This window comes from Arabidopsis lyrata, assembly GCF_000004255.2.
Source record: "Arabidopsis lyrata subsp. lyrata unplaced genomic scaffold ARALYscaffold_1, whole genome shotgun sequence".
Classification (NCBI taxonomy): domain Eukaryota; kingdom Viridiplantae; phylum Streptophyta; class Magnoliopsida; order Brassicales; family Brassicaceae; genus Arabidopsis; species Arabidopsis lyrata.
Window position 1 is genome coordinate 22,538,779 of NW_003302555.1, and position 22,574 is coordinate 22,561,352.

The 22,574-nt window shown below is 35.9% G+C and overlaps 4 protein-coding genes and 1 long non-coding RNA gene across 5 annotated transcripts; 3 read left to right on the forward strand and 2 right to left on the reverse strand.

Moving 5' to 3' along the window:
• Positions 1-2,199: 2,199 nt before the first annotated feature.
• On the forward strand, positions 2,200-10,391 carry LOC9327347 (protein CELLULOSE SYNTHASE INTERACTIVE 2). Its single transcript, XM_002891239.2, has 8 exons — positions 2,200-2,993; positions 3,083-3,161; positions 3,411-3,485; positions 3,564-6,630; positions 6,715-9,268; positions 9,336-9,793; positions 9,928-10,044; positions 10,115-10,391. The coding sequence occupies exons 3-8, from the start codon at positions 3,421-3,423 to the stop codon at positions 10,265-10,267; spliced, it is 6,414 nt and encodes a 2,137-aa protein (XP_002891285.2). The 5' UTR covers positions 2,200-2,993; positions 3,083-3,161; positions 3,411-3,420; the 3' UTR covers positions 10,268-10,391.
• LOC9327348 (aspartyl protease APCB1) lies at positions 10,195-11,947 on the reverse strand. Its single transcript, XM_002893935.2, has 6 exons — positions 11,715-11,947; positions 11,508-11,625; positions 11,199-11,425; positions 10,729-11,125; positions 10,572-10,644; positions 10,195-10,480 (listed from the first exon to the last, which is right to left on the reverse strand). The coding sequence occupies exons 1-6, from the start codon at positions 11,867-11,869 to the stop codon at positions 10,386-10,388; spliced, it is 1,065 nt and encodes a 354-aa protein (XP_002893981.1). The 5' UTR covers positions 11,870-11,947; the 3' UTR covers positions 10,195-10,385.
• Positions 11,948-12,913: 966 nt separating this feature from the next.
• Positions 12,914-14,267, forward strand: LOC110225171. Its single transcript, XR_002329586.1, has 2 exons — positions 12,914-13,245; positions 13,538-14,267. It is a non-coding gene; the product is annotated as an uncharacterized LOC110225171 (long non-coding RNA).
• Positions 14,268-16,822: 2,555 nt separating this feature from the next.
• Positions 16,823-18,428, forward strand: LOC9330043 (dnaJ homolog subfamily B member 4). The gene is made up of 3 exons (XM_021014467.1): positions 16,823-17,239; positions 17,311-17,738; positions 17,827-18,428. The coding sequence occupies exons 1-3, from the start codon at positions 17,045-17,047 to the stop codon at positions 18,269-18,271; spliced, it is 1,068 nt and encodes a 355-aa protein (XP_020870126.1). The 5' UTR covers positions 16,823-17,044; the 3' UTR covers positions 18,272-18,428.
• On the reverse strand, positions 18,390-22,090 carry LOC9327349 (aldehyde dehydrogenase family 3 member H1). The gene is given in 11 exon segments (XM_021014466.1): positions 18,390-18,783; positions 18,872-19,021; positions 19,103-19,132; positions 19,134-19,194; positions 19,267-19,439; positions 19,511-19,615; positions 19,706-19,821; positions 19,912-20,118; positions 20,204-20,300; positions 20,375-20,443; positions 21,661-22,090. Coding segments are annotated over 11 exon segments (1,455 nt in total). The 5' UTR covers positions 21,874-22,090; the 3' UTR covers positions 18,390-18,549.
• Positions 22,091-22,574: the final 484 nt, after the last annotated feature.

Genomic DNA, 22,574 nt, shown 5'->3' on the forward strand with positions numbered 1-22,574 from the left:
AGAATAAATGATTATGCGAATTTTAAGTGGTGTTTGATATGGAAATTGATTTGATTACATGTTATCTAATTAATTTTCTATTGAATGTTTGTAGATATGGATCATAAAGGCTTGATATTAATAGTGGGCCAATAAACATAAAGCCCATTATGCAACCAATCAAAGGTTCGTGTGTATTACCGAAGTTCGCCCGTGATCCGTCTCATTTACCAGATGGATATCCGATTAAATATCCAGGATCCGCGTCCTTTTGAATCCCAAATGTCAATTATACCCCTCGACGAAATTTTTTGTTTTCACTTGAAATACTAAATTTGTAATGGCATTCCTTTGTAATTTTTTACCTTTATTGAGGTTAGTTATTAAAAAATGCTTCCCAATTAATAGAATAGATAATATATAGTAAAATGGATTTTAAAGGATAGAAAAAAAACAATAAAAATAAAAATTATTCATAATAATAAAAAGAAAGAAAATGTGAAAACTTAAAGTGGTGGAAAATTGTATAATTATTTTTAAAACCATTAAATCCCTCTGACATTTATTTATTTTTTTCTCTTTTTTAACTGTAGCCAACGAGATCAATGTACTGTAGTTGACGAAAACGTAACTAATTCGTACACAGTCCAATCAAATTCTAACCAGACGTACACGACTACAGTTTTATTCATGGGCATTTTCATCCGAAATGATGTAAATGGCTAAACTGTGAAAATTGAAGCTGATGGTTAAAAAACATGACTGCTGGCTCTGGCCTGAAATTTACCCTTCCAAACCCTCATGTGGATTGGGATCAGATTCTTCTTTGGTAATTATCATTCTCGTCAAATGTTGTAACCTCTCTTACCTTTCTTCAAGGTTGGAAAACTTGTCTCTATGAGATATGGAATGAGCAGAACCGTCACTACCACATTGGAATCACTCTTCCTCGCTCAATCATTCTTCTCAAAATAGACTTGGAGATCAAGAACAAAACAACCGCCTTAAAGAATTTGAGATCAAAGCATGGTGAAGCTTTGGTTCTCTTCTGGTCTACACGATGAGTTACCTCTTGTGTATCCAATAGCGGATCGAGAATTATTTTTACCCAGGTCACAGTGTATCTGTCTCTTGTACGATTGAGTGTGCGTGTCTCACTCCTTTGTCCTCTGCCACTCCCTTTCTGGTGATTCTGTTCTTTTATTTTCTTTCGCTGGATTTTATTTGATTTCATGTATTTTTTCTACTTTAATCTAAGGTCTTATAAAAATAAAAATAAAAACAAAAACATTGCAACTACAGTAAAACCTCTATAAATTAATAATGTCGGGACTAGCAAATTTTATTAATTTAGAGAAGTATTAATTTATCGATAAATTAATAATTATTAATTTATAGAGAGATTTTACTAATTTTATAATTTCTTAAAAACATTTCTATCTAAAATAATTTTTTTTCTTTATAAGTAATATTTTTAAAAAACTAATTACAAATAGAGAAGCAATTATTAAGTTTAAAAAACAACACAAATTTTTTCGAATAATAGAGTCATATTTTATTAAATTTTTGACATAGAATATTTTAAATATATATCATAGTAATTCAAATATGACATATATAAATTTATATCATATATATATATATATATATATATATTGATAAGTTTATACAATTATTAATTTATGATATCGATTGGACCATATGTTTATATGAGATTTTCAAAAAAATTATTATCTTATTAATTTATCGATTTAAGTCATATTTTACACTGGTCCCAACTCGGGACCGGAAGAATTTATTAATTTAGAGAGGTTTGTATGTCTTTTCCATATACTTTTGGATCAACTTTGTCGTCGATTGCTTCCTCGTCAACTTTGTTGTCGTCTATTGCAAGTATTTTTATCTTCCAAAGGCTAGAATCTCATATAAGACTTATCCAACCTAAAACATGCCTTGAGGTTGTTCCATGTTTGATCGGTCATCTTCTTCTTTCCTGATTAAAAAACTCAATCAAGGACACTCACAAACAAAAATAGACGTTTGAGAATCACAACATGTTGCTTTGCTGAATATCTGTAACACCCCGTTTTCAAAAATATGGTGGTGCATGCGGAGAGGTTTAAAAGAATTGATTTGGCTACTTATGTCACCAAAGTGCACTTATCTTTTCGGTCAACTGTCCTGAAAGAACTCCACAGTTAATAGTGTTTGAGCTAAAGCAATTTCAGGATGGGTGATCTTCCGGGAAGTGATTATCGGAACTGTGTGGGTGAGGACAAAACATAGAAAAAGATTATGTGGTGATTTGTAGGGTTGGTAACAAGTCTTTAAAGCCTCCCAGATGTAGCGGACCGGCCATCAGAAGATGGTGGGCCCATGGACCTAGAGAGAACGTGGGCCCATGGACCTAGAGATGACGTAGGATCCATTAATAGAGATGGCGGTCAGGGCGTTACAATATCACTCGTAAATCTTTCCTCATCAATGTTCTTATCTCAAAATCTAGATCAGTATTAACTAAAATTTACGAATGCAACACTATTTACCGATATTTCCTTGTTTGCTAAACTAGCAACTATAAACTCACATCTCGTCAGGCTTATCCTTATATTTTTCACCAATCTTCTTGATGAAGTTTTACAAATCCTAACATCTCTCGTAGATACAAGAAGATGAAGATGAATAACACTATTTGTACATTCAATTTAATTCTAAACCAAATTATAACTCCTATGCGTACATCACCTAGTCGTATTTGTTCTTACTAAATTAGGTGTGTGATAACTATTGATTGTCAGAGAAAGAAAAATAATAGTAAAAATTGTTATAGAAATAGAAAAGTCAGGAAGTTGCATCAATAGGCATTTTTTTTTTCATTTTTTTTACATTGGCGTAAATAGTTTGGGATTTTATGATCTCTCTGCCTCCTCTCTGTCAAACCTTTGAAGGATTTTTTTTTCTTGTTTGTCGGAAAAACTGTCCGGCAATTCTTGTAGCAACGACAAAATAGAGAGGTATGATTCTTATCAATTCTTTATTTCAATTTGTTTTCAATTTGAAAATTCTTTTTCATTTGTTTTTTTTTTTTTTTTAATCCATTTAGATCCTGGGATCAAAACCAATCATCTATACTATTTTTCGCCCCGGAGGAGGTAGTTGAAGAAACGTTCTGGATAAAAAGGGTAATTTTACAAATAAATTATGCATTTCTTTTCTTTAGATATATTTTAGAAAAGAGTTAAAATTTTCGAAGTCTTACGTTCAGATGTGTTTCAGAAATGTGTTACAATCACCAATTCATGCATAGACGTGGGATTTGGAAGAACTATATAAACCTTAAAACAAATAACAAAATAAGTTTTTTATTTATTTATAAGAAACTACATGTTTTTCTTTCAGTATCTTATCTTTTGAAGTTTTCTTGTACGCAGAGAAGAGAATATGGCAAAGGCCCCCTCCTCAACGAATCAGGAAGAGACACCTTCCTTGTCTTCTCCTCGACTGAGGTATTGATCTGTTTCCGATACATCTACTTTGATCATTCATTTGCATTGCTCTCTCTAATTGAGGGCTTTTGGGAGCAGGGACCACAATAAAACAATGACGTCCGAGATAGATGATCCGGAGAAAGCAGCGGTTACAATCACACGTCTCATCGAGCAGCTTCATGCCAAGAAATCATCGGCGCAAGAGAAAGAGCTTAGCACCGCTCGGCTTCTTGGTTTAGCCAAGGGTAAAAAAGAATCTAGAAAGATCATTAGCCAGAACGTGAACGCCATGCCTGCCTTTATATCACTTCTCAGGAATGGAACCCTCTTGGCAAAACTCAATTCCGCTTCAGTCCTGACCGTTCTATGCAAAGACAAAAACGTTCGTTCTAAAGTACTGATAGGCGGATGCATCCCGCCGTTGTTGTCACTTTTGAAATCTGACTCGGTGGATGCAAGAAGAGCTGCGGCCGAGGCCATATATGAAGTTTCCTTGTGTGGACTGGATGGTGATAGTGTAGGTACTAAAATATTTGTCACAGAAGGCGTGGTACCGAATTTGTGGGATCAGTTAAAGACGAAGAAAAAGCAGGACAAGACAGTGGAAGGACATTTGGTTGGGGCTTTGAGAAATCTTTGCGGTGATAGAGACGGGTTTTGGGCAATTACACTTGAAGATGGTGGAGTCGATATCATCTTAAAGCTTCTACAGTCTAGTAACCCGGTATCTCAATCAAACGCAGCTTCTCTCTTAGCCCGTCTTATTAGGATTTTCACTAGTAGCATCTCAAAAATAGTAGAGTCAGGTGCTGTGCAAGTTCTGGTTCCGCTTCTAGGTGAGGAAAACAGCGTTTTCGTACGTGCCAGTGTAGTCAATGCTATAGAAGCCATCATATCAGCTAAAATTGTGGCAAGAGATTTGGATGGGATCCACCTTCTGATTAGCACAGTGGTTGCTTCGTCTAAAGAGTCAGTGGATGAGGAAACTGAACGCGTCTTACAAAGTTATGGGACACAAGCTTTAGCAAACTTATGCGGAGGAATGTCTGGTTTGATAGTGTATCTTGGACGGCTATCTTTGTCTCCACGCCTCACTGAGCCCATCGCTGATATTCTTGGAGCTGTTGCTTATGCTCTGAGGAAGTTTCAGCTAAGTTGTGGTGATGCTAGAGAAACTTTTGATCCAACACTAACAGAAGGAATACTAGTGAAACTACTGAAGCCCCGGGATACTCAATTGATCCAAGAACGTATCTTGGAGGCTATGGCAAGTCTATACGGAAACGCTGATCTATCAAAATTACTCAACAATGTGGAGGCTAAGAGGGTTTTAGTTGGTCTAACAATCTTGGCCACAGCTGGTCCACGCGAGCGGATGATAACTTGTTTGTCAAATTTATGCAAACATGGGAATGTTTGGGATGCTATTGGGAAGAGAGAAGGAATCCAAATCCTCATACCGTATCTTGGGTTGTCCAGCGAACAACATCAAGAACTGTCTGTTGAGTTCTTAGCGATCTTGACTGACAAGGTCGAAGAAAGTAGATGGGCTGTTACTTCTGCAGGCGGAATTCCTCCATTATTACAGATACTAGAGACTGGTGTGTCTCAAAAAGCAAAGGAGGATGCGGTCCGTGTAATTTGGAACCTATGTTGTCACAGCGAGGAAATTCGTCTATGTGTGGAGAAAGCAGGAGCTATTCCCGCACTTTTAGGGCTTCTAAAGAACGGTGGACCAAAATCCCAAGAGAGCTCAGCAAATACGCTTTTGAAACTGATTAAAACAGCTGATCCAAGAGTTATCGAGCAAGTACAGGCTTTGTTTCTTGGAGATGCTCCTAAATCAAAGGCTCATTTGATAAGAGTTCTAGGCCATGTTCTTGCATCGGCTTCTTTGGAGGATTTTGTCACCAAGGGTTCTGCAGCTAATAATGGATTGAGGTCTCTTGTCCAGAGACTTGCCTCTTCAAACGAGAAGATGAAAGAGAACGCAGCTTCTGTCTTGGCTGATCTATTCAGTTCAAGAAATGACCTTTGTGGCGGTCTTGGATTTGATGAGGATGATAATCCGTGCACAAAGCTTTTAAGCGGAAACACTCACGCTGTTGCAACGCAGTTAGCGCATGCCCTGGGCTCTCTATCCAATCCAACAAAGAAAAAAACTGGCCCAAAGAAGTTATCCGGTCCAGAAGTCGAAGTGATCAAACCATTGATAAAGTCAGCAAAAACAAACCCAATCGAGTCAACAGAGAATCCCATGTCCACTCTTGCGAACCTTCTTTCTGACCCAAATGTTGCAGCCGAAGCGTTAAATGATGATGTTGTTTCTGCTTTGACTAGAGTACTGAGAGAAGGAACACTGCAAGGTAAGAGAAATGCTTCACATGCTCTTCATCAATTACTGAAGCATTTCCAGGTCAGTGATGTGTTCAAAGGAAACGACCAATGTCGATTTGCTGTTTCTGAACTCATTGATCTCTTAAACGCAACTGACCTGAACAATAGCGCTTTCATCGACGTCTTAGAAGTACTCTCTTTACTAGCCAAAGCTAAATATGGTGCTAACTTGTCCCATAACCCCTTTTCTGCATTCGCTGGAGTTCCTTCAAATTTAGACTCTCTTGTCCGCGGTGTGGCTGAAGGTCATCCATTGGTGCAAGATAAAGCAATAGAGATTTTGTCTCGCTTCTGCAAGACACAGTTTGTCTTGTTAGGTCAACTTTTGGTGACACAATCAAAATCAATTTCTTCATTGGCTAACAGAACAATCAACTCATCAAGTCCTGAAATAAAAGTCGGAGGGGCTATGCTGCTTGTGTGTGCAGCAAAGAACGATAAGAAATTATGGGCGGAAGCAATTGAACGAACAGGGTATTTGAAAAGCTTAGTAAACACTCTTCTTGATATGTCAAAGCAGAACTCTAAATGTGCTTCATATGGAATTGAAATTCAAAGACCAAGATCTTTCATTACAATCAATTTGTGCTTACGGATGGATGACTCCGAAATGGTTGATCCAGTTACTGTCTTGGGAAGCACCGTCTCAATGTGGTTACTCTCCATTATTTGCTCTTCTCATCCTACGAACAGACTTGTTGTCATGGAAGCCAATGGACTTGAAATTATTGCAGAAAAGCTTCAAAGAAACAAGTCCAACACACAGGTAGATAAGTATACTTACTAGCTCTCTTTAGCTTTTTTTTTTTTTTCAAATCCTGCATCTGAGTCATGATCATTAATTTTGCAGGAGAATACCTCAGATTCCGAGGAAAAATGGATTGCTATGTCATTCTTAGCTGTTATGTCTCAGGAACCAAATGTTGTCTCATCTCCAGCAACAGAAAATCTTTTGCCAACACTAGCACCTTTCATGCAATCTGATCAGATGATTGACGGATATTTTACTGCACAAGTGTTGGCAGGGTTAGTTCGTCATAAGAATGATAGGATCATTTCAGAAATCATGAATTCAGATATCGTAGAAACTACGATAAACTTGGTAGGGTGTGCGGAATCAGACACAGGGAGTTTTTGTGCCTTAGCAGAAGAGCTATCTCTGGTACAAAATCCTTTTGAGGCCACTTTAGCGGTACTCTTCGAAGATGAAAGAGTAAGACGTGGTTCATTTACCAAAAAATGTATTCCGTTGCTGGTGAATCTTTTGAAGCCATATGCAGATAAAGCTGGAGCCATTCCAGTGGCTGTTCGGCTTCTTAGTCGTATTGCAGAGTGTGGTGATTCAAGTAAATTACATATTGCTGATGCTGGAGCTCTGGATACTTTAGCGAAGTACCTTTCTTTGAGTCCTCAAGATTCGACTGAGATCATTGTTTCTGAACTGTTAGAATCACTCTTCCGCAGCCCAGAAATCACACGGCACAAAACAGCTATAAGTTCCATGAAGCAGCTCATAGGAATTCTTAATCTTGCTTCTCGAAGTACCCGCTACAATGCTGCAAGGGTGCTCTGTGAACTTTTTAGCTCAGAGCACATCAGAGATTCCGAATTAGCATGGAAAGCACTTTCCCCTCTTATTGAAATGTTGAATACAACATTGGAGAGTGAGAGAGTGGCTGCTCTAACAGCTTTAGTGAAGCTAACTATGGGAACAAGTCCAAGGTCAGATATTCTTACTAGTCTTGAAGGAAACCCATTGGACAACATTTACAAAATTTTATTTTCAGATAGTTCCTCACTTGAATTAAAGACAAGTGCTGCGAGGATATGTCGCTTTCTATTCACCAGCGAATGTTTGAGAACAAGCTCGTCCGCCGCAGGTTGCATGGTTCCCCTTATATCTCTTGTCCGGTCAGGAACAAGCACAGGTATAGAAGCCGGAATGTTTGCACTTGACAGACTCTTGGATATCAAAAGATTCTCAGAGGTCGCCGAAGAATATGATTGTGTGAATCTGTTCTTCGGCTTTGTGGCTTCCGAAAACTATCTAATCAGTGAGGCTGCAATTTATTGTCTTATGAAAATGGCTAAAGACAACACTCCCCGTAAAATGGATCTGATTAAAATGGGGATAATCGAGAAATGCCTTGGTCAACTCTCCAGATCTCCTCCAAGTTCTTTGTGTTCTGTAATCGCAGAGTTTTTCAGAGTTTTGACGAACGTTGGTGTTGTAGCTAGAAGCCAAGAGGCTATAAAAATGGTACAACCGCTTCTCTTAATTTTGCTTAGACAAGACTTGGATTTTCAAGGCCAACTCGGTGGTTTACAAGCTATAGCAAACATCTTGGAGAAGCCAATGGTTCTTGAATCATTAAAAATTGCATCATCCGCAATTATTATGCCTTTGATACCACTGCTTGAATCTGAATCTATAGCGGTCCAAAATGCAACCACAGAACTACTGACCTCTCTACTCGAAATGCAACGTTTCCAAGAAGAGATAACGACCAAAAATCTCATCCCTCCTCTTGTGAAACTTGTCGGGATCAGGGTAAGAAACTTACAAGAGATAGCAGTGATGGGTTTAGAGAAATCCTCAGTTACATGGACAAAGGAGGTAGCAGATGCCGGAGGAATTCAAGAGCTGTCCAAGGTTATTATCGACGAAGATCCTCTGCTTCCTGTATATCTATGGGAATCAGCAGCTTTCATTCTCTGCAACATTCTCAGATTCAACCCAGAACACTATTACTTTTCAGTGACTATACCAGTTTTATCAAAAATGTTGTTCTCAACAGCTGAGAGCACAGTGATCTTAGCCATCGACACATTGATCATCTGTGCAAATCAAGAATCCTCAAGTGTTCAAGAGATGGCAGAAGCCGGTGCACTCGACGCATTACTAGATCTACTAAGATCCCACCATTGCGAAGAACTCTCCGCAAGATTACTCGAATTAATACTACGCAATCCAAAAGTTAGAGAGACAAAGATATGCCAGTTTGTACTAACCCCTTTATCTGAGTACATACTTGACCCAGACACAGTATCAGAATCCGCAAAAATTCTCATAGCAATGGCTCTAGGTGACATCTCTCAACACGAAGGACTCGCTAAAGCCACAGACTCGCCCGTGGCATGTCGTGCGTTAATCAGCTTGCTCGAGGAGGAACCGAGCGAGGAAATGCAAATGGTTGTGATGCGTGCTTTGGGAAACTTCGCAATGCATAGTAGAACAAGTCGTAAAGCTATGGCTGAAGCTGGTGGAGTATATTGGGTTCAAGAAATGCTTAAATCTTGTAATCCACAAGTTTCTACACAAGCAGCTCTAATTATCAAATCTCTCTTCTCTAATCATACACTTCAAGAATACGTCTCCGGCGAAATCATCAAATCTCTAACAAGTAAGTTCCGATTCCGAATTCAAAATTTATGATCGGAGAAATCAAACACTCACCGATTTTAATGCAGATGCGATGGAGAGAGAGTTTTGGACAACGGCGGCGATGAACGTGGAAATAGTAAGAACGCTAAACGCGATTCTCACAACGTTTCCCAAACTCCGTTCGTCGGAAGCGGCTACCGCTTGTATCCCTCACTTAATCGGAGCTCTGAAATCCGGCGAGCAAGAAGCGAGAGATTCGGCGATGGATACGATATACACGTTACGACAGTCGTGGATAACTATGCCGACGGAGACGGCGAGATCTCAAGCAGTTTTAGCGGCGGAGGCGATTCCGGTTTTGCAATTGATGATGAAATCGAAATCGAAATCTCCAGCTCCGTCGAGCTTCCATGAGAGAGGTAACAGTCTCTTGAATTGTTTGCCGGGAAGTCTCACGGTGGCGATTAAACGCGGTGATAATCTGAAACGGTCTAACGCGTTTTGCAGATTAATCATCGATAATTGTCCCACAAAGAAAACCAAGGTAATGTAATTTCGGTTTAATCCGGTTCTAAGCAATTCGGTGCAAATTAATCCGATTTTAACCGGTATTAGTTCAATTCAATACGGTGCAATTCAGTTTTCGATTATAAGTTGATTAAACCGGTTTTGGTTCAGGTTGTGAAACGAAGCAGCTCACCGGTTTGGAAAGAATCATTTACATGGGACTTTGCTAGTCCTCCAAGAGGACAGTTTCTTGAAATCGTCTGCAAATCTAACAACATCTTTCGAAACGTACGTAGATTTATCGTTGTTTTATTATTCGAATCTTTCGCAGAATCGGTAACTTTGTTAAATTTTGCAGAAAAATCTTGGTAAAGTGAGGATACCAATTGACAAAGTATTGACAGAAGGAAGTTACAGTGGAATTTTCAAGCTAAATGATGAAAGCAAGAAAGATGACTCGTCTGATAGAAGTCTAGAAATTGAGATTGTTTGGTCTAATCAGTCATTTTAATTAATCCATAAAGCGCTAATGATCATCTTTCTTACTGTAAAAAATGTTTTATTATATGGTCTTAAATTGTTTATATGTAAATTCTAAACTTTAAAGAGTTATTATAGTTGTGATGGTGTCATGTTTTGGGAAGCTTATTGCAATTTGAAGAAACCCATCCGAGTTGTTGTTTCTCGTTGTCGTAGATCACCATTAGCCCTTGCATAGAGATATCTTTAAAAGAAAACAGACGAAAGAAACAAAATTAGTTTAAGACAATAACATTATTGTTAAAGTGTTGATGTTGTTTGTTTGTTCGTCTTACCTCCGATTACGTTGGAGTTTTGTAATCCTACTTCACTTCCATTTAGTAGTCCCAAGCAGGCATTACCAGTTTTCTGAAGAAAAGAATAAGAATTCATGATTGAGTATTTTGAATGTGATGATGAGAGTTTTTTTTGGTTCTACTGACATTTTCTTACAGAGATGATGAGATAAGATTCGGGTGGAATCTGGAGCTGAGTGATTCTTCTGGCATTGGTAAAGTTAATTGTTATGGTCTTGAAGAAGTTCTTAAACTCAAGAACAGATTTGAAGAAAGTATAATCTCTCTGAAGCCGATCGCGGCAAATATGAAAGAAGAAAGTATACTCTGGTGATAATAATGGTGTCCAGGCCACACCAAGGGTAGGAATGAGAGTGTCTCCAAAGAACAAATAGCCTCCACCTTTAGAACTTAGGCAATGTCCAACCACATTTCTCGTTAGTCCCGCGGCTACAAGCTGTGGCAAGACACCAATTTTCCCTCTCCCAAGCCCCAAAACTCCAGCAGTCGCGGGCGGAGGATGTGCTTTAGGTAAAATCTGATCATAACCACACCTGAAAACACAAGTTTCCTTAAGAATTAACATTTTCATCATCTCAGGATTCACATGTCTGTTTTATAGCTCACCCGAATGCTAAACGAGGTTGCATGGCCGAGCCATTTAGGAGTTTTAAAGGAAACTGATCAATAACAAGTGCACCCATTGATGAACCTTGATCAGCATAATTAACTTCATAGTCACATTGTTCTTTCGGGTTTGGACATTGAGGCTTGTTAGGAAAGTGAAGTGCTAAACAAATCGGGTCTAAGCACGGGACAGTGTTTCCTTTAGGCTTGTACTGACGTATAGGAGGCTACAAAAACAACAAAACAGTGATCATAAGAAGCAGAGAATCCAATCAAGTTTCATTTCGAAAACAGAGAGAATATACATACCAAAGTACAACCAGTGCAAGGAGCATCGCATTGAACCCAAGTGAGATCACTACCAGTATCAATATCAAATTCAAATGCCTTTGGAGGGGTTCCTATTTGAAGTAAGACAGAGTAGTATCTACAAAGACAGAACAAAAACAGAGTAAAAATATCGAAACATTGTTTTTTGTTTTGTTAACAAGATAGAGAAAACATTGATGTTCCTACCCGAGAGGGAAGACGTTGCCGGAGAGAGGGAGGACGACTGAGGAAAGAGGAGATTTGGGAGAGAGATTACTGGGGAAGGTTTTGAAGACGGAAGATTTTGATTGAGAAACTATGACCAAGAACAAGAACAGAAGAAGAGAGAATCTTGAATTCATCTTGATCTTTGTTACTTGCACAACAAACAATAAAAGAATCCACAAACAGATGAAGATGAGATCTGATTATAAGAGATATGGTCAATATATACGAATGTTGTAAACGTCAATGGTCATGATGATCTAAGTCATATTTAATATATTTCCTTAACAAGAAAACAAAATACAGTAAGACATTAATTCTTTTTTGAGAAATTAGGCTGTATGACCATAAATTTTTTTTAATAATTCAATAACTAACCTAAAAAAAAGTTGACTACAATATATTCTGTGTATAACATGTAATATATACTATCTTTTGTTCACATGTCATATATTTTTCTATCTATTTTTATTTTTTTCTTTCTTGATATCACTACATCCCATAGTTACTTAGGTCATCTCCAAGGCAACGGTAAAACTGCATTTTAAAGTGATGCAGTCCACTTTTTCACTCCAACCCAACTGTAAATATTACACTATAATAGTGTGATTCCTTTATTTTGTACAGTACTCCACTATATTTGGTGTGTTACTGTAGCAACGGTAAAAATAAAATATTAATTTTTTACATTAACATTATTATTTAGTTATAGTATACTAAATATGATTTGTCTTGTAATTGAATAATCTTACTAAATTTTGTAAGTAAAAAAACAATGTATCAAAACCATATATTTTTTATTTTTATTTTTGATAATATGCAATATAAATCAGTAGAAAATATTAAAACAACAACAAAAAATTGATTGAAAAATACATAATAAAATTCAATTAACCATGGAAAACATAAACTTATAAAATTAAAAGCTATTTTTGATATTTCGATTGTAATTTTATATTAATTAATAAATTAAAAATATTACAAATAAAAGACATCTTTAGTTTAATAATATAATAATAGAACATGTTATTTTTAGTGTGATATTTAGAGCAGGTTTATCGGTGATATCTTAGAGATATCTTAGGGGAAAAAATTATTAAATTTAATGAATTGATCAAACAAATGCTAAGATGTATATCTTATTTAAGATGTTTTTGATGAGTTTAGATATGAGCACGTGTCCTGCTCTGATTAGTTTGAAGAAAGAACAAAACCAAAAAAAAAACTCCTCGTTTTTTTATTTCTCTCTCGACTTCTCTCTCTTTTCCTCGAAACCAAAACGGCGATATCCTATGAGGCTGTTGATCTGACGAATTGAGAGGAGAAATGAGATGGAATTGCGTGTTTCATCTCACGTAATCAGAGCTTTTCGGTGGCGTCTCTCTATCCCTGCAATTCTCGAAGCTTCCGCCGGAGAAATCGAGCCGACTCGTCTTCATCCGTCGAACTGAGAGGAGAAATGAGTGGGGATTGCGTTTTTGATCCGTCGGTATCATGATCTACATGAGAAAGGGTACGAATCTCTCTAATTTCTCTCTGATTTCATTAGTACATCGTAAATTAGGGTTTTCACAATTGGGAGAGAAATTGGTAGCAAAATTAGTATTCTATGATGTTAGGGTTCTTTAACTGATTGTGATTTGCTTTTCTGTCCAGCCACCTGGAAAAAGAAATGCCTTTGTGCTTCATAAATTTAAGAAATTGGTTAGAAAAGGTTCAGATAAAAACATATTTTAATACTATGACCATATATCGTTTTAGTTGTAATATTATGTCATTGCCTAATTGAAATTTTTACTTTGAAGGATAATTTCAACTCACTGGTCAACGTAGCAACATAAGTTGAAGTGGAAACCATATCGTCAGTTATGAACGAGGGTCTCTAAGATTTTGCTTTCTTCTCTCCTTTGATACATGTAAGTACTTTGCATTGTTTGGTATATTCTCTTGCATCGTTTATTTCTGTGCGGGTATAAGCTTTGTTTAGTGCAGCATACCTCAATTATGGCTATATCATTGAACTTCTGATTTTACATGATTTAGATTTGTGTTTTTCCAAGTGTTTATTTGGTGATCTCTGCTCAAGTAGAATACCTAATCTATCGCACAAATAACATGAGCCAATGCTAATAGTCTTTTTTTCATAAGTTAAGTCTCAGTTTTCTAACGAATGAATCAATGTTTGAATGAACTTGTGTTTGTTTAATTTTGGCAAAACATAATCAGTTGATTGGTTTGGTCTGTTTGAATGAGTTTTGCTTGAAATAGATAAATGTCTCTGTTTTTGATAAGTGTTCTCTGTTTTCATTGCTTTGATCCTTTCTACTCTTTTTGATGAGGTTTATTGGAGAATTTGCCATGAACAAAGTGATGAGCTTACTGCAGCCAGAGTTGAAGTGCAGGAGAAACAAGTGGAGTTGCAGAGAAATGTGATAACATGAAGCTTTTGGAAGAGAAATGTGTGTAACTTGTATTGTAAGTTAGTGTTTTGCAACAATTTGAATTTTTTATCCTTAAGAACTCTTTGCTTCTTAACCAATGGAGTAAAAATTTGTTAAGATATTGTATAACTTTTCTTAACTTACAAATAGTGAAATTTTTATTTAAAATAAGGTTAAGATCCAAGTTTAAGATCCTAACCGATAATCCTGCTCTTAGTGTTATGGTTGGAGAAGGAAAATATTTTAGTGTCAAATCTACACCAAATATAGTGTTATTTGAGCACCAAAATAGTGTTATGGTTGGAGATGCCCTTACTATATTTTCTTATTTAGTATTCCCTCTGTTTCGTTTTAGTTGTCGTTTAATGTTTTTTCACACAAATTAAGAAAAGCATTAAATTTTCTGTTTTACCCTTTATTAATATCTATTATAAATTTTTTCATTGGCCAAAACATTAAAACAATAGATATAATACTGGAATTTTTACCAAATATTTGCATTGAAAACCTAAAACGACAACTATTACGAAACAAAATTTAAGTCCTAAAACGACAACTAAAACGAAACGGAGGAGTATGTTATATTCTTAATTATTTTTACAAATATGTATATTGAGCAAAATCGTCATTCTTTTTTTTTTAAGAGAAAAATATTAATTATAGAATTAAGTGTACACTACATGATTTATATATATAGTTTCCCAATATATCATTATTTTGCTTGTTTGGGATGAATAAATATAAATAATCTGGTGTATTTTGATTTCCCAAAATTAAGATGACTTTCCAAGCAAGAAGAAAATTAAATTATGGGCATAGGAAGAAGAAGCTTCGTAGAAAAATATTGGAGGACTTCCAACGCGGTTTCGACACGGTTAAGGGTTGTACTCTGGGGTTTTTGGTGATTTTGACACTTGTATATTTAAATAAATTAAATAATGAACAATTCAGAGCAGTTGTATATACTTATATTACATGAGAATTTATCATTCTTGGGCAAATTATCATTAAACTACAAAAATTTGTCACTTTTTTTTGGAACAAATTTTTTAGTTACAAAGGAAAAATAAGGTTTTAATATCAAGTTTCATGACATAACATACATTAAAAGGAATTTGAGTCAAATCATGATAGGGTATATGCAAGGAGACTTAAATTCGGTAAAATTGTTGCGAACTATTTTAACAGATTTCTCGACCACCATTAGTATTCTTCCCGGCTTGAGACCTCGGAATTCTCTAGCACATTTTTGGGTTTACGAATGCGAGGGTGTCATCTTTTGACTGCCAAAAGCCATTTCATGGCACAACAATGATGATAAACAAAAAAAAAAGACACTTGAAAATTTCAGAGATGAAAAAAAAACACGTGATTTTACTACATGTCCCATTTGAAAACTCTTATCTTAGCCATTCAATATTAGTAATCCACTATATCACAGAGTAACTGGTTTCAAACTTCAAGATCTCACTTTTGAAGACAGTCTCAATATTAGATTCTCCCTCTGTTCATGAAAGACTGATGTTGTTTACCAAAAAAAAAAAATTTTGATATTCTAAAGTTTTCACATATATTAAAAAGCCATCATTGCTTTATTATTTGTCAATTGTTTTTTTAAATTAAACATTTTTAATAACTTTGAAACAATAATAATAATATGAAATAGTTAATCATTGAGTTTTGAAATTAATCACGATAAAAAAAAAAAAAAAACTTAACAACTTTGGTTGACTTTTATATATTTTTTTTATCAACGACTTTTATAATTAAACCGGACTCAAAACCAATTGTTAACCAATAATAATTGAACTTAGCCAGACAAATTGATTCTAAATCTGAACCACACCTTAACCAACTGTTTTACCTCAAGTTCAATCGTTATTTGTCACACTTTGGTCAACAACCCCCTTTAAATGATACCTAATGAATAAATGAAACCAAGTACTCCCTTTGTTTCATTTTATTTGTAGTTTAAAAGTTTTTCATATAAATTAAGAAAGTACAAAAATCTCATTTAATTTATCTCTTTTTTATAAAAACATCATTAACTACAAGTAATTCAACCAATAAAAAAATATGCAGTAAAATATAATTGGTCAAAAACTATTAAATCCATTAAACTTTTGCATAGAAAAATAAAAACAACACTTATTTTACAAGAAAAACAAATCCCTTAAATTACAAATGTATTGAAACAGAGGGGGTATATTTTTTAATCCCAAGAAAAAAAAAAACGTGGAAACTAAAAATTAAGTAAATGCAAAAGATCATCGAAAGCTTAATCTAAATTAATCATCAACCTATGATTTAAATAGTTATAATTTTATATTTTAGCTATTAGCAAGATCTTCTTGAACGCGTAAATCCTATCAAGCCAGCACCAAAATAATATTTCCATAAAAATGACTTGACAGTTTTATTCAATGAATAGAAATGGAATATTTAAATTAATCTTCCATATTAATTAAGCAAACCGATCTTAATTTTCCATTTAAAGAATTATATCTACATTTTCAAAAAGGTCAACTCCTAATATTTTGGACATTAGTAATATTATGTCATACGTGAATATATACTAGGATATATTATGACGACAGCGACAAGTTATATGATTGAGATGAAATAAATGTCCCCAAAAAATTAAAAACGAATCAACTTCTAATAATTAGATGAGAGCGTTTCTTATCTTGATTCTTAGATCTGTGCTCCGATCCTATCTGTTTCCGTCAATGGCAAAAGATTTGGTCTAAAAAAGGAAGTTACGAAACAGAAAACGTTTCAATTCTCATTCATCTCCCAAAAACGTATCTCTCTCTCTCTCTCTCTCTCTCTCTCTCTCTCTCTCTTTCTCTTTCTCTATCTCCGCCGTGAATGGCAACACAAGGGATGGCTCAGCCGTCGGCGAAGAAAAGAAGCTTCCTCCTCCGTGATATCTTCAAACTTTGCCGATCAATCTCAAGGGTTTTTCCTCGTGACAAACCTAAACATCATCATAAGGCTAAACACGAAACCAAACGTTTTGATGAAGAACCTAAACGGAATAAACCAAACGCCTTCGATTTTCGGGTTAGTTTTCGATGTTGTCAATAATTTGTTTTGAATGATTTTTGTTGAATTTGGTAAATATTTTTTTCTAGGAAACAAAAGGGACGGGTAATAATAATGTGGAAGGTGTCAGTCTTTGTAAGGTTCGTAGTTATAGATTTGACAACACCAATACCAATTTCGTGGGGAGCAAGAAATCTCTTTCAAGAAGTTGTAGCCAGAACACAGCCACAGCCACCGGGGCCACGACGAATCCGACATTCCGGAGTTTATCGTTTATAGGGAGGAGCAAAAGCAGCAGCAATAGGATGACGGAATCCGGTGGATTTATGCCGACACTTATGAGATCGACAACCACGGTTCCAAGAAGCTTTGCCAACCCGATTTTGTATTCGAGTTCATCGGCCAAAGTGGCTAAACCGTCTCCAACAGAGAAGAAACTACGCTGTACGCTCGAGGAGCTATGTAACGGATGTACCAAGAAGATCAAGATCACAAGAGATGTTATTACTAGCTCAGGGTTTGTTTTCTTTCTTTACAAAATACCTACCTTGGCAACGGAGTTTCGCGAAAAGAAGACTAACTAACCGAGTTTTTGTGGTTTATAGGCAAATGTGCGAGGAGGAAGAGACGGTGGAAATAAAAGTGAAACCGGGATGGAAAGGAGGGACGAAAGTAACATTTGAAGGCAAAGGAAACGAAGCAATGGGGAGTGTACCGGCTGATTTGACATTCGTGATTGTTGAGAAAGAGCATGAGGTGTTCAAAAGAGAAGGAGATGACCTCGAAATGGCGGTGGAAGTCTCTCTACTCGAAGCTTTAACGGGATGCGAGCTCTCTGTTGCTTTACTTGATGGTGACAATATGAGTTTGAGGATAGAAGATGTTATTCACCCTGGATATGTTACAGTGGTTCAAGGCAAAGGAATGCCAAATCTAAAGGAGAAAGGGAAGAGAGGAGATTTGAGAGTTCGGTTTCGGACTAAGTTCCCGCAACATCTTACAGATGAACAAAGGGCAGAGATTCATAGCATTCTTCAAGTCTCTTCTTGATTTGTTTGCTTAAGACTTTCTTTCCCTTTATAGGGGAGCTTTTACAACATGGTTTAGATAAAAATCCAAAGAGATTTTTACTCTGTATCATCTTTGTTTGTAAACAACCAAGTTGAAATGAAGAAACCGGTTTCCATAATCAACCGAAAACTTTTATTTATCGACTCCAATATTCATCCCCACAAAACCAAAACATATATATTTGAAAACCAATAGGTTCATATTTGAAAAACCAAGAAAATAAGATACAGGAGGAAATGTCCCCGGCCTTTTACCGTTTAAGATAAACCGAGAAGAGCTTTGAATATATCGAATATATTGCTATCGACAAGGGCTTTTAACAATCTAAGCTTTCCTCTCGAGTAAGGCGGATACCTGACTGCTGAATCACCGAAAAGGCTTCTGTAGAGAACAGCCTTCTTGTGACTAAAAGCATCAAATGAGAATTTACCATGGTAAGCACCCATTCCACTTTCGCCAACTCCTCCGAATGGCAATGTGTGAAGTGCAAGCTGCAAAATAATAGAGCTTTAGTATAAAATGCTATTTTTGGTATGTATTTAGCTTGTATTGATCAGATAAGTCTAGTGTTTTCTTTACATGAACAGCTATGTCGTTCACCACTATGCCTCCAGCGGAGACTGTCGTTGCAAATCTCTCTTTCAGCTTCTTGTTATGAGTAAACAAGTATGCAGCAAGTGGCTTAGGTCGAGAGCGAATCATATCAAAACTCTCTTCCAAGTTGTTGAGCTGTGAAGAACAAAAATAGATCATCAAATTTGCCTTCAAGAGATGAAGTAGAGCTTATATAGAATGGAAAATTGTTCCTACCGTGAGAATTGGAAGGAGAGGGCCAAATATTTTCTTCACTCATGATCAGAGAATCTAATGGTACGTCGAGCAAGATTGTTGGAGCAATTTTCCTGAAAAATGGAGACAAAGGATTAGCATAAGTGAAAAAGGTGATGATGATAATATAAAGAGAAGAAACTCACAGATTTTCTCTGTCCTTTTCACCACCGTAGACGATTTTGTCAGAAACTTCCTTCTCATCTAACAGCTTAGACAAGCGATCAAAGTGAGTCGAGTTTACGATACGTGACATATCTTTCGACTCCATAGGGTTCTTCCCATAAAACGTCTCCAATTCTTTCTTCATGGCATCAATCTTCAAAAGAGAAAAGAGAAGTTTATATACAAAAATGCATCAAGATTCTGATCTTAAGTTCTTAACCTTACCACTTTTGGAGCATATTCTTTTGTCGTCAAGATATAGTCTGGCGAAATGCACGCCTGTCCGTTGTTGCAACCCCATTTGCCTGCGATTATCCGCCTCACAGTAACCTTCAAAAGACAAAAGGAGCAAATTACATCAACCACAGTACAAACAAAACACATTGGATGACTCTGGATGAAGTATTCACTATTCAGTACTTTCAAATCGGTATCCGAGTCTACAACAACAGGCGATTTTCCTCCAAGCTCCAGAACAACCGGTGTAAGACGCTTCGCAGCTGCCGCCATTATGACACGCCCAATTTTTGAACTACCTAACCAAAAAAATAGCAGGAAATATCACATGTTAATCCTCATGTATAAAACATTTGAAAGGAAACACATAAAGTCAAGTTAATAAGAACCTGTGTAGAATATCTTGTCCCACTTCTGCTCCAGCAGAGCAGTTGTTTCAGTAACAGCTCCTTCGACAACTCGCACCACAGAAGAATCAAGATACTGTTCCAGTAACTTCGCAAGCAGAGCAGACGAAGCTGGAGCCAATTCCGATGGCTTCAAGACAACAGCATTCCCAGCAGAAATTGCACCAATAACATGATCAATAGACAACACTTGCAAAGAAACAAAAAAAAGTGTCACACTTCATACACAATGTATCATAACATAAAGTGAAAATTCAATCAATTAGGAACATACGGAAGGGATAGTTCCAAGCCGAGATAACTAACACAACACCAAGAGGCTCAGACACAATCTCGGCCGATGCAGGAAACGTTGTTAGAGAAGTTTTGGCCTGAACCGAAAAACAGAACAACGATTAGCAACTTAACATATATAACAACAACAAACTCTTTTCAAAGCACACACCTTCTCCGGCGCCATCCAGTTCTTTAGCTGCTTAAGAGCTAACTTGATAGAGTTTCTCAGTAAAGATACCTACATAATTAATCAACCATCATAATCAAAATTAAACTAATCTAATACTAATGATTAAAGACAAAACCACTTAAAACAAGCCAAAGAAATGGTTAGGAACAAAAACTAAGCAAACTTTACTCTTTAGTAAGCAAACTGTAAAATTTAATGTTATATGGTAGTTTAACAGTAGCAGAAGAAAATTAAATGAGGATTTGCTTTCAATATAGGACCAATATTTTTATAGTATTGGTTCCTACATAACATAAAATTACCTGCATTCTAAGTTGATAGATACTACTCTTAACTTATCAAAAAAGTTACATTGAAGTTGTGTTGTACACGTGTCGACACATAACATCATCGACGTTGCAACTATGGTCATAGACAATAATGAGACCGACCAAGTAGGGGGATATGTTAATCCAATTATAGAGGTTTGGCTAATGCGTTTAAGAGTCACTAATTAAAGAAATATCACTAAGCAAATTACGTCAGCCGCAAATATTACTTGCGAAATCTGATTCTGACTCATAACCATACCAATAATTGGGGTTTTAATCATAGATTTAACATCAAATATCCGGATTTCGCTAAAACTCCTACTAATCACAGAAGTGATCATGTTTTTAGTAAATAATGTTCCGCACACCCATCACATATAGAACATTCTAGCTAAATATTTTTTGGGGGTTATCTAACTAACTATAGAAGTCTCTGTGAAAGCAATAATTTAGTAAAAGTTTTCCAAAGTCCAACGAATCACCATTAACAAAACACCTGAACCGCTTAACGTTCAGAAATTTCCGACCAACTTTTCTTGATTACTTTTGTTGGTCAGAAATTTCTTATAAAACTCTTATTCCAACGAATTTCCAACTAATCCAGTCGTCAAAATATCTTATGTTTTTTCGTAGTTAACTACGAACTACATCTACCTAACAACAAGTCTTATCCCATGGTTAACATATCTAAAGGGTTTCCCACAAACTTACTACGAATAACCAAATAACTAACCCTCACGCAAAATTTCACACCCTAAAATCGAACTTATTTAGGACTATTTTTCATCTAATACCACAATGCCACCTTACAGATTAAACCATAACAATAAATTGAATCTTCAATCAAAATTCAAAGATTCAAACTAAAAATTGACCAATCACGATCAATTCTCTAAAAACTCGAAAAAACACAATCTGAGGAAAGCGAGAGATAAAGAGAAAAAGAATCCTAACCTCATAAACAGAAGATTCAAGCTCAGGCTTCCCAAGATCATCGCGAAGAGCCGCGACGATCTCAAGCTCATAATTATCACAAATAATCAAAAGTTTCTTAAGCTGAGTCACTCTTCATTAATAACCACGAGTCACACCATCATCAAAACTCCGACTAAGACCCGTCACCAAAATACTCGCATCCGCCGCTCCAAACATCTTCTTCGCCGCCATTCCTCAAAACCTCTCTTTAGTGTTTTAAAAACGTACACAAAAATAAAAAAATTATTAACACAGCAATCACGGGAAAGAGAGAGAAGAGAGAAGAGAAAAAATATTGAGTTCGGATCCCGAGAAAAACTGATATTGATTTTGTTGAATCAAGAAAATAAATATTCTTTTCATAGAGATATTGACGTTGCTCGTGCCAAATAAGAAGTAATAATTTTTTTAAAAAAAGAAAAAAAAAGTGATAAGTCTCTCACTTTTTTCCTCCAAATTGATAATAAGAAAAATCATGCATTACAATATTTATAGAGATGAAGAGACGTCAGAAAAGAGAAAAACAAAAGAAGAATACCAAGAAAGCAAATAATTTAATAACGACAAAGTAAGGATAAAATATATTTTTTTTCTAGAAATTATGATTTAAATAATTTATTAGATATTTATGAGACGTAAAGACGTGAAAAAAATCTATACTAGTATTTTTGCAACACTTTGGTGACGAGTGGGTAAAAATGCTTCTGGGTTAATCGGATATTCGACCCATTTTTAAAAATCCTTCACAAAAAATTTGTTGGGTCGGGTTATATTTAACTCAACTCATATACCGGATATTCTATATTTAATAATTTAGATATTTAAAAGATTTGTTTAAGATTTAGAATTATGATTCTCCTATCATCTTTGTTTAATTTGTTTTTAACTGTTTT